This window comes from Schistocerca piceifrons, chromosome 2, assembly GCF_021461385.2.
Source record: "Schistocerca piceifrons isolate TAMUIC-IGC-003096 chromosome 2, iqSchPice1.1, whole genome shotgun sequence".
In the NCBI taxonomy this organism is placed as follows: domain Eukaryota; kingdom Metazoa; phylum Arthropoda; class Insecta; order Orthoptera; family Acrididae; genus Schistocerca; species Schistocerca piceifrons.
Window position 1 is genome coordinate 574370886 of NC_060139.1, and position 12029 is coordinate 574382914.

A 12029-nucleotide genomic window follows, 5' to 3' on the forward strand; every position below is an offset into this window, starting at 1 on the left:
TCGCCCTTGTATAGACCCTCTATATACTCCTTCCACCTTTCTGCTTTCCCTTCTTTGCTTAGAACTGGGTTTCCATCTGAGCTCTTGATATTCATACAAGTCGTTCTCTTATCTCCAAAGGTCTCTTTAATTTTCCTGTAGGCGGTATCTATCTTACCCCTAGTGAGATAGGCCTCTACATCCTTACATTTGTCTTCTAGCCATCCCTGCTTAGCCATTTTGCACTTCCTGTCGATCTCATTTTTGAGACGTTTGTATTCCTTTTTGCCTGTTTCACTTACTGCATTTTTATATTTTCTCCTTTCATCAATTAAATTCAATATTTCTTCTGTTACCCAAGGATTTCTACTAGCCCTCGTCTTTTTACCTACTTGATCCTCTGCTGCCTTCACTACTTCATCCCTCAAAGCTACCCATTCTTCTTCTACTGTATTTATTTCCCCCATTCCTGTCAATTGCTCCCTTATGCTCTCCCTGAATCTCTGTACAACCTCTGGTTCTTTTAGTTTATCCAGGTCCCATCTCCTTAAATTCCCACCTTTTTGCAGTTTCTTCAGTTTTAATCTACAGGTCATAACCAATAGATTGTGGTCAGAGTCCACATCTGCCCCTGGAAATGTCTTACAATTTAAAGCCTGGTTCCTAAATCTCTGTCTTACCATTATATAATCTATCTGATACCTTTTAGTATCTCCAGGGTTCTTCCATGTATATAACCTTCTTTCATGATTCTTAAACCAAGTGTTAGTTATGATTATGTTGTGCTCTGTGCAAAATTCTACCAGGCGGCTTCCTCTTTCATTTCTGTCCCCCAATCCATATTCACCTACTATGTTTCCTTCTCTCCCTTTTCCTACACTAGAATTCCAGTCACCCATGACTATTAAATTTTCGTCTCCCTTCACAATCTGAATAATTTCTTTTATTTCATCATACATTTCTTCAATTTCTCCGTCATCTGCAGAGCTAGTTGGCATATAAACTTGTACTACTGTAGTAGGTGTGGGCTTCGTATCTATCTTGGCCACAATAATGCGTTCACTATGCTGTTTGTAGTAGCTTACCCGCATTCCTATTTTCCTATTCATTATTAAACCTACTCCTGCATTACCCCTATTTGATTTTGTGTTTATAATCCTGTAGTCACCTGACCAGAAGTCTTGTTCCTCCTGCCACCGAACTTCACTAATTCCCACTATATCTAACTTCAACCTACCCATTTCCCTTTTTAAATTTTCTAACCTACCTGTCCGATTAAGGGATCTGACATTCCACGCTCCGATCCGTAGAACGCCAGTTTTCTTTCTCCTGATAACGACATCCTCTTGAGTAGTCCCCGCCCGGAGATCCGAATGGGGGACTATTTTTACCTCCGGAATATTTTACCCAAGAGGACGCCATCATCATTTTATCATACAGTAAAGCTGCATGCCCTCGGGAAAAATTACGGCTGTAGTTTCCCCTTGCTTTCAGCCATTCGCAGTACCAGCACAGCAAGGCCGTTTTGGTTATTGTTACAAGGCCACATCAGTCAATCATCCAGACTGTTGCCCTTGCAACTACTGAAAACGCTGCTGCCCCTCTTCAGGAACCACACGTTTGTCTGGCCTCTCAACAGATAGCCCTCTGTTGTGGTTGCACCTACGGTACGGCTATCTGTATCGCTGAAGCACGCAAGCCTCCCCACCAACGGCAAGGTCCATGGTTCATGGGGGGGGTATGATGAAATAAAAGAAATTATTCCGGTAGTGAAGGGAGACGAAAATTTAATAGTCATGGGTGACTGGAATTCGTCGGTAGGAAAAGGGAGAGAAGGAAACGTAGTAGGTGAATATGGATTGGAAGTAAGAAACGAAAGAGGAAGCCACCTGGTAGAATTTTGCACAGAGTACAACCTAATCATAGCTAAAACTTCGTTCAAGAATCATAAAAGAAGATTGTATACATGGAAGAAGCCTGGAGATACTGACAGGTTTCAGATAGATTATATAATGGTAAGACAGAGATTTAGGAACCAGGTTTTAAATTGTAAGACATTTCCAGGGACAGATGTGGACTCTAACCACAATCTATTGGTTATGAACTGTAGACTAAAACTGCAAAAAGGTGGGAATTTAAGGAGATGGGACCTGGATAAACTGACTAAACCAGAGGTTGTACAGAGTTTCAGGGAGAGCATAAGGGAACAATTGACTGGAATGGGGGAAAGAAATACAGTTGAAGAAGAAAGGGTAGCTTTGAGGGGTGAAGTGGTGAAGGCAGCAGAGGATCAAGTAGGTAAAAAGACGAGGACTAGTAGAAATCCTTGGGTAACAGAAGAAATATTGAATTTAATTGATGAAAGGAGAAAATATAAAAATACAGTAAATGAAGCAGGCAAAAAGGAATACGAACATCTCAAAAATTTGGTCGACAGGAAGTGCAAAATGGCTAACGAGGGATGGCTAGAGGACAAATATAAGGATGTAGAGGCTTATCTCACAAGGGGTAAGATAGACACTGCCTACACGAAAATTAAAGAGACCTTTGGAGAAAAGAGAACCACTTGTATGAATATCAAGAGCTCAGATGGAAACCCAGTTCTAAGCAAAGAAGGGAAAGCAGAAAGGTGAAAGGAGTATATAGAGGGTCTATACAAGGGCGATGTACTTGAGGACAATATTATGGAAATGGAAGAGGATGTAGATGAAGATGAAATGGGAGATATGATACTGTGTGAAGAGTTTGACAGAGCACTGAAAGACCTGAGTCGAAACAAAGCTCCAGGAGTAGACAACATTCCATTAGAACTACTGACAGCCTTGGGAGAGCCAGTCCTGACAAAACTCTACCATCTGGTGAGCAAGATGTATGAGACAGGCGAAATACCCTCAGACTTCAAGAAGAATATAATAATTCCAATCCCAAAGAAAGCAGGTGTTGACGGATGTGAAAATTACCGAACTATCAGTTTAATAAGCCACGGCAGCAAAATACTAATGCGAATTCTTTACAGACGAATGGACAAACTAGTAGAAGCCGACCTCGGGGAAGATCAGTTTGGATTCCGTAGGAATATCGGAACACGTGAGGCAATACTGACCCCACGACTTACCTTAGAAGCTAGATTAAGGAAAGGCAAACCTACGTTCCTAGCATTTGTAGACTTAGAGAAAGCTTTTGACAATGTTGACTGGAATACTCTCTTTCAAATTCTGAATGTGGCAGGGGTAAAATACAGGGAGCGAAAGGCTATTTACAATTTGTACAGAAAGCAGATGGCAGTTGTAAGAATCGAGGGACACGAAAGGGAAGCAGTGGTTGGGAAGGGCGTGAGACAGGGTTGCAGCCTCTCCCCGATGTTATTCAATCTCTATATTGAGCAAGCAGTGAAGGAAACAAAAGAAAAATTTGGAGTAGGTATTAAAATCCATGGAGAAGAAATAAAAACTTTTAGCTTCGCCGATGACATTGTAATTCTGTCAGAGACAGCAAAGGATTTGGAAGAGCAGTTGAACGGAATGGATAGTGTCTTGAAAGGAGGATATAAGATGAACATCAACAAAAGTAAAACAAGGATAATGGAATGTAGTCGAATTAAATCGGGTGATGCTGAGGGAATTAGATTAGGAAATGAGACACTTAAAGTAATAAAAGAGTTTTGCTATTGGGGTGCAAAATAACCAACGATGGTCGAAGTAGAGAGGATATAAAATGTAGACTGGCAATGGCAAGGAAAGCATTTCTGAAGAAGAGAAATTTGTTAACATTGAGTATAGATTTAAGTGTCAGGAAGTCGTTTCTGAAAGTATTTGTATGGAGTGTAGCCATGTATGGAAGTGAAACATGGACGATAAATAGATTGGACAAGAAGAGAATAGAAGCTTTCGAAATGTGGTGCTACAGAAGAATGCTGAAGATTACATGGGTAGATCACTAACTAATGAGGAGGTATTGAATAGAATTGGGGAGAAGAGAAGTTTGTGGCAGAACTTGACTAGAAGAAGGGTTCGGTTGGTAGGACATGTTATGAAGCATCAAGGGATCGTCAGTTTAGCATTGGAGGGCAGCATGGAGGGTAAAAATCGTAGAGGGAGACCAAGAGATGAATACACTAAGCAGATTCAGAAGGATGTAGGTTGCACTAGGTACTGGGAGATGAAGGAGCTTGCACAGGATAGAGTAACATGGAGAGCTGCATCAAACCAGTCTCAGGACTGAAGACCACAACAACAACAAAATGATCAATTATCCTTACATACACAGCCTTTGAATAACTTTAGCAAACACTGATGGCATAGAAATAGGTGTAAAATTATCTACATTATCGCTTTCTCCCTTTTTATAAAGCAGCTTTACTATTGAGTACTTTAATCACTCAGGAAACTGACCATTCTTAAAGGAAAAATTACAAATATGGCTAAATACGTGGCTAACATGTGCAGCACAGTACTTAAATATTCTGCTAGACACTCCATCGTAACCATGAGAGTCCTTAGTCTTCAGTGATTTAATTATTGACTCAGTCTCCCTCTTGTCTGTATCACATAGGAGTATTTCAGACATCAATCTCAAAAAGGCATTTCCCAAGAGAGTTATAATTCCCTGTAGAAACTAAATTTTTATTTAATTCACCAGTAATGCTCAGAAAATGATTGTTAAATACTATACATATATCTGATTTATCAGTAACAGAAATAATTTTACTGTGAACTGACTTTATATCATTGACCTTGTGCAGCTGACCAGACACTTCCTTCACAACTGGTTTTAACGCTTTTAACACTGCCTTTCCCAATGTCCTTCAGGCTCCAAACACACTACCTCATCCCTCAAAACTTTTTAACTGTATCCTACCTCATAGCCTCTTCTCCTTTGAAGGAAGCATATACAGGCAAATCCACTGCATGCTATGGGCACTTACATGGCACCCTCCTATGCCAACTTTTTAATTGAGCATCTAGAGGAAACTTTCCAAGCTTCTCAGACCCCTGCTCTGGTTCAGGTTCTGGTTCGTTGATGTTATCTTCACAAACTGGTATCAGGGCCAAGATACCCTCCCTCATTCTTTCACAACCTCAACACGTTCTCTCCCATCTGCTTCACCTGATCCTCCTCAACCAAGTGCGCAACCTTCCTTTATGTTGACCATCTCTTCTCTCATGGCTCCATGCACACCTCTGCCCACATTGGACCCACCAACCACCAACAATACCTGCATTTAAGCAGCTGCCATCCATTCCACACCAAAAAATTCCTCTCATATAGCCTGACCACCCAGGGACAGCATATGTGCCATGACAAAGAACTATCTTGCCCAGTGTGCTGAGGGTCTCAAAGGCCTTTACAGACAGCCACTGTCCCATAAACCTAGTCTGCAAAAAAATTTCCCATGACACATTCCACACATGCCCCTAGTCCTCCCATCACACCCAAGAACCAGCTACAGAGGAGTGACCCCTTTGTCATCCAGTATAAGTCCGGGCTGGAACAACTAAACCACATCCTTCATCTAGGCTGTGATTATCTATTATCAATGCCTGTAACAAGGGACACCCTACTCAAGTTTCTTACCACCCATTCTAAAGTGGTGTTCCGTCACTACTAGCCACCATTGTGGCATCAGTTCGGCCACTGGCGCCTTGCACACTAGCCCGATTGAGAGTCTATATGCAGAAGCTGCTGACTACTGCTGTCCTACTATTGTAACTTTTTCCTCAGGAGGTATGCATGTTGTTTGTGTGCCATGCGTGGCCGCCCATCCAATCCCTCCCTATTCGATGACTCCTTTGATCGCTAGTATGGGGCACGTCCCTCTTTTTCTGTTACCTCCTGGAGTTCACGTTCAGCTCTGGCTCCTTCTGATTAACTTCACACTACCTGCAACTTTCCTGGTGGGTGTGAACCCTTCACCATCTTGGCTTCATGTGGCGGATTGTGTTCACGTTGTCTTTCATTTGCTTCCTAAGCATACTATTCCAGCCTCACTATTCACCTTCAGATTGACGACCTTCACGTGGAACTTCGCAATAGTACCTTTGTTTACACTGATGGCTCTTGGACTGACCTTGGTGTCGGATGTGCCTTTATTATTGGCACCGACATTTTTTGGTATCTACTTTCAGCATACTGCTCAGTATTTACTGATATCTTCACCCTGTATCAGTCCACAGAGTACATCCAGTGACACAGGCTTTTTGGTTGTCATCCGCTCAGACACTCTGCGCCCTTCAAAGCCTCTGTGTACTGCACACCATCCATCCCTTAATGCAACGGTTCCAGGAAAACTGCCATGTGCTCTCTCTTGATGGAGCCACTGTGATGTTTATGTGGATTCCTGGTCATGTTGGTCTGACAGGAAACAAGGCTGTTGCCAAGGTTGTAGTCCTTGTACCTCAGCCCACTAGTTCTTATATTCTCTCCGATGATCTCTGTGTTGCCATCTGTCAGGTGATGGTGTCACTTTGGCACTGCCACTGGTCCTCCCTTCATGGGAATGAAACCGGTTGTTAAGCCTGTCCCAACATCTTGGACGACCTCCTCTCGGCCCTCCCGCCATGAGGAGGTCATTTTAACTAGGTTGCGTATTGGGCACTTCCTTTTTAGCCACCACCACTTGTTAAGTGGCGTTCCACCACCACTTGTTGAGTGGCGCTCCACCACCAAAAGTAATGCGTCCAGCTTTTTAGAAATCAAAAAACTGTTAATTTTCTGTAGTATCTATATCATTTTCAAGGTTGGACATTCATCTGTTTTTGCACATAATCACAATTTTTATAGATGCTGTGATTGCCTTTGTACGCACTTATTATACCAGCACACAGCTATGTCCTCGATGACGCGTTGAACGTTATGTTTCACCTCATCGCTGAGGCTGAATTGTCTTCCACCCAAATGTTCTCTCAACTTAGAAACAGAGGGTAGTGAGTTTTTTCAGTGTGCCACAGTAACTGTCAGCATTTATTGTGGTCCAGTAGGCATTAAGTCGAATAACAAAAACACCTTTGATCCTAAAACACAGTTGCCATGACATGACTGACGGATTGTGTTTGAATTTTTGTGGTGTGGGTGAAGAGGACTGCTGTTGGTAGCATGATTGCTGTTGGTCTGTGGTGTAAAGTGAAATGGCCAGATTTTGTCATCCTTGAGAATTGAGGCCAAAAAGTTGTCCTTTTCATCTGCTAAGAAATTCACGAGAAGAATCAGCACATTGCTGTTCATTGTCTCCTATCGGCATTGGTGGTACCGATCTTGTGCACAGCTTCTGATACTTGTCTGTTAAAATCCTATCATTGGCCCTTCGAGAAACATCAAGAACCAAATTTCAGAAATCTACATCTACATCTACATCCATACTCCGCAAGCCACCTGACAGTGTCTGGCGGAGGGTACCTTGAGTACCTCTGTCGGTTGTCCCTTCTATTCCATTCTCGTATTGTTCGTGGAAAGAAAGATTGTCGGTATGCCTCTGTGTCGGCTCCAATCTCTCTGATTTTATCCTCATGGTCTCTTTGTGAGATATACATAGGAGGGAGCAGTATACTGCTTGACTCCTCGGTGAAGGTATGTTCTCAAAACTTCAACAAAAGCCCATACCGAGCTACTGAGCGTCTCTTGCAGAGTCTTCCACTGGAGTTTACCTACCATCTCTGTAACACTTTCGCGATTACTAAATCATCCTGTAACAAAGCACTTTGCTCTCTGTTGGATCTTCTCTATCTCTTCTATCAACCCTATCTGGTTCGGATCCCACACTGGTGAGCAGTATTGAAGCAGTGGGTGAACAAGTGTACTGTAACCTACTTTATTTGTTTTCAAACTGCATTTCCTTATGATTCTTCCAATGAATCTCAGTCTGGCATCTGCTTTACTGATGATTAACTTTATATGGTCATTCCATTTTAAATCACTCCTAATGCCTGCTTCCACATAATTTATGGAATTAACTGCTTCCAGTTGCTGACCTGCTATATTGTAGCTAAATGATAAAGGATATTTCCTTCTATGTATTCGCAGCACATTACACTTGTCTACATTGAGATTAAATTGCCTTTCCCTGAACCATGCGTCAATTCGTTGCAGGTCTTCCTGCATTTCAGTATAATTTTCCATTGTTGCAACCTCTTGATATACTACAGCATCATCTGCAAAAAGCCTCAGCGAACTTCCAATGTTATCCACAAGGTCATTTATATATACTGTGAATAGCTGCGGTCCTACGACACTCCCCTGCGACACACCTGAAATCACTCTTACTTCAGAAGACTTCTCTCCATTGAGAATGACATGCTGCGTTCTGTTATCTAGGAACTCTTCAGTCCAATCACACAATTGGTCTGATAATCCATATGCTCTTACTTTGTTCATTAAACAACTGTGGGGATCTGTATCAAACGCTTTGCAGAAGTCAAGAAACACGGCATCTCCCTGGGAACACGTGTCTATGGCCCTCTGAGTCTCGTGGATGAATAACGTGAGCTGGGTTTCACATGATCGTCTTTTTTGAAACCCATGCTGATTCCTACAGAGTAGATATCTAGTCTCCAGAAAAGTCATTATACTCGAACATAATATGTGTTCCAAAACTCTATAACTGATTGACTTTAGAGATATAGGTCTATAGCTCTGCACATCTGTTTGACATCCCTTCTAGGAAATGTGGATGACCTGTGCCCTTTTCCAATCTTTTGGAACACTACGCTCTTCTAGAGACCTACGGTACACCGCTACAAGAAGAGGGGGGGGGGGGGGGGGGGGCGCAAGTTCCTTCATGTACTCTGTGTAAAATCGAACTTGTATCCCATCAGGTCCAGTGTCCTTTCCTCTTTTGAGCAATTTTAGTTGTTTTTCTATCCCTCTATCATCTATTTCTATATCTACCATTTTGTCATCTGTGCGACAATCTGGAGAAGTGCAGTCTTCCTCTGTGAAACAGCTTTGGAAAAAGACATTCAGTAATTCGGCCGTTAGTCTGTCATCTATTCAAAGTGATCCACCAGTCAACCTTCATGACGGTTTCATCAGAAACCAGTGGTCTCCCGCTCATTTGTTTGTTGTGAAATTCAGTATGGTCGGCAGTAAACTCGCTACACAACTTGCAAAAATTTTTGACATCCATACACAATTCTTTCTATACTTTCACCAGTTAGCAATGAATTTCAGGTGATTCAACAACTTTTGCTATTTCAGTTGATTCAACACCTTTTACATTCAGAAACCGAATAACTGTGTGAACTCTGCACTTGATGGTAGCATCAACCAGAGCTCTATTCATAATTGCTGCCAAGCCAAGACTGAGTAGCCCAGCGAGACCGGTGCATCCCAGTTTGGGATTTATGGAAGCAAAGTAGTTTTTGTGTGTCCCAAATGCTTTGGAAACTATTCTTTTGTGATTACTCTTGTATATTGTGAGTAAACAGTATCAGTTAAAGAAAGTGGAATGTAGGATAACTCACCATTTGATTTCTTGAAAAACTTTTTTTTTTTTTTTTTTAAAAAAATGAAAAGCAGGTAGACATTGCTAGAGTGTAGTGCTCCACAACTGGAGTGTTCTTTTAGCAAATTACATTTGTGAGTAATTCCTCCACAATGATCTACAGTTTTACAGCTTTTGTACCAGAAAACCACTTACTTGTCTTGCAAAATGCAAATTCTGTACAGTTGGGGTGTTTAGACTTCATTTCCATAAATGCAAGTATAATTTAATGTGTGACTGTTGATGGCCCATAATAGTGTATGAGCTTCAAAATTAAGTTCCTCCAATGCAGGTGCATGGTTATGACAGAATTACTCTCATTGAAGTGCTCAACTGTCTCCCACTTGAGTTATTGTAAATTGAAGCTGTCCTCCTAGTTTGATTGGCATCTTGTGCTGAATCACAACCAACTTGGAAATTGGTGCACTATTCCACAATGGTGGTTTTTGACAGACATGTTGCCTGTACACATTCTTCATTCTCCAGTAGATGTCTGTTCTGGTATTCGTTCTTCAGCAGCCTAGAAAAAATCTAGCATGTTGATCCTGTTTGGATGAATTTGATGATAATGTTTCCAAAGTCCACGAGTCTGCATTTAGCATACACACATCAGAAAGTCACGAATAGCACAGTAATACCTTGCCTACATGTTAGAGCTTATATACCAGCACTGGAGCTGCACTACATTACATATACACTGCAGCAACACCCTCAGTTGGGAACTTTTTGATACCCCTTACCGTTTCTTTGGTTCATTTGTTATTATTTACTGTATTGAGCATTAAATCATTTTCATTGGATGAAATTCCTTCCAATAACAAATAGCAATTTTAAAAAATTGCCAGAAACAATTACAGTGCCATTAGCATTAGAGTGAAGGCTCAGTATGACAAAGTAATAAAATAGCATGCTGTTTAGAATATAAATCAAAGCTCCCCTTTAACACTTCCACTAGTTTCATGTCCTCCCACAATTAAATGAAAGGCCTAAAAGCAGAACAGAATCATCTGCAGAAACAAATTATATGCCTTATTCTCTTGGGCAGTACACTGTTTTCCTCATTGCACAGCTTTTGCAGCTTTATTATATTAACTAATATTTTTCAATCATTTCCCTGTTCATCTTTTGGATTTTACACTTTGACAATAAATGGTCGAATAGATTCTGTAACATACCATTAAGGTGACAAGCTTAAAGAAAAACCAAAATGCATTTCATGCAAATATTGGTAAAAATATTGTCACGGATGGAGGGTCACAACAAAGGCTGTCACTGTAGACATCATGGCTTTCTGAAAAATGATTGTGAGTGTTACCGGGCGATTATTTCATATTTTATCATTGTATCTGTAAACATCATTGCCAACAGCTTTTTAATTCCGAACTTTTTAAGACAAGTAGCCCTAGAAGTTATAGTATGTACTAGAATATGTACTTTGTTATACAGGTGGATGTTGATATAAGTTGCTAAGGTGTGGCACCATATTAATAATTTGCAATGATGTGACTTCCATAATCTGTCTTTGTGCTCCTCTTTCCTTATCTTCTTCCCCTCCATTCCCACTTCAGCTTGTCTTCCATTCGTCTTCATTCACACCTTCCCCCCACTCCCCACTCCCCCTGCCCCCACACCCCTGCTGAACTTGCTCTCAATTTGATGTTCGCTTAAGTACTTCATGCTATCATCTCCTACATTAGTGTATTAGGTAATGTACTAAGTGTCTTCTGCATCACTTCCTGATTGCCCCTGGTACATCATCTTGAAAAACCGGTTTTATTTAATCTTCCTTTTGGCATGAAATCCTCTCGTTATTCTCATATGACTAATGGAAGGAAAACTTAGAGTTTCAAGAAGTGCAACCCGCAGACAATGAGGTCATTAGCGACAGCTTAAGGACAGAGACACATATTTGTGTGCATATTTCTTCTAGCTTAACTGGTGTATGCAGTTGAGTAAAATTCATCTTTATATGTATTAAATAAGTGCGCTACATCAAATGATGAGATGACGGTATATTGTGCTACCAATTAATGTTATAGGTATTAACTCAAATGAGCAGCAAATAGCTTTGTTCCAGAATAAAAAAAAAAACTTCTTTGTCTTCAGAAATCTTCCATTTTACACTGCATTAACAAGTTACTAAATGCATCTTAAATAGATGAAATTGTATTATTTACAGGTACTGTGACTGCTTCGCAAATGGAGAATTCTGCCACATGTGTAACTGTAACAACTGCTATAACAATCTTGACCATGAAGAAGATCGTCAGCGAGCTATAAAGTCATGCTTAGAGAGAAATCCAAATGCATTTCGTCCAAAAATTGGCAAAGGCATGGTAGGGGATGAAAGGAGGCACAATAAAGGCTGTAACTGTAAACGCTCTGGCTGCCTGAAAAATTATTGTGAATGTTATGAGGTAATTATTTCATATTTTATCATTTCTATCTGTCAGCCTTGTTAACAACAACTTTCTAATACAGATTTAATGTTAAACTTTGCTAAAGTAACTTCATAAGTAGAGTAGGGTTTTTGAAAAGTCTTTGAACAAATTGAGGGGTATGCTGGTAGGATCGT

At 40.8% G+C, this 12029-nt stretch overlaps 1 protein-coding gene across 2 annotated transcripts in view; it reads left to right on the forward strand.

Moving 5' to 3' along the window:
- The window catches only part of LOC124777430 (protein lin-54 homolog), a 283077-nt gene that overhangs the window by 213406 nt on the left and 57642 nt on the right, over positions 1 to 12029 (forward strand). For both annotated transcript variants that reach the window (XM_047252830.1, XM_047252831.1), the window contains exon 9: positions 11634 to 11871. In XM_047252830.1, coding sequence (XP_047108786.1) covers positions 11634 to 11871 — 238 coding nt within the window. The remainder of the gene's footprint in view (positions 1 to 11633; positions 11872 to 12029) is intronic.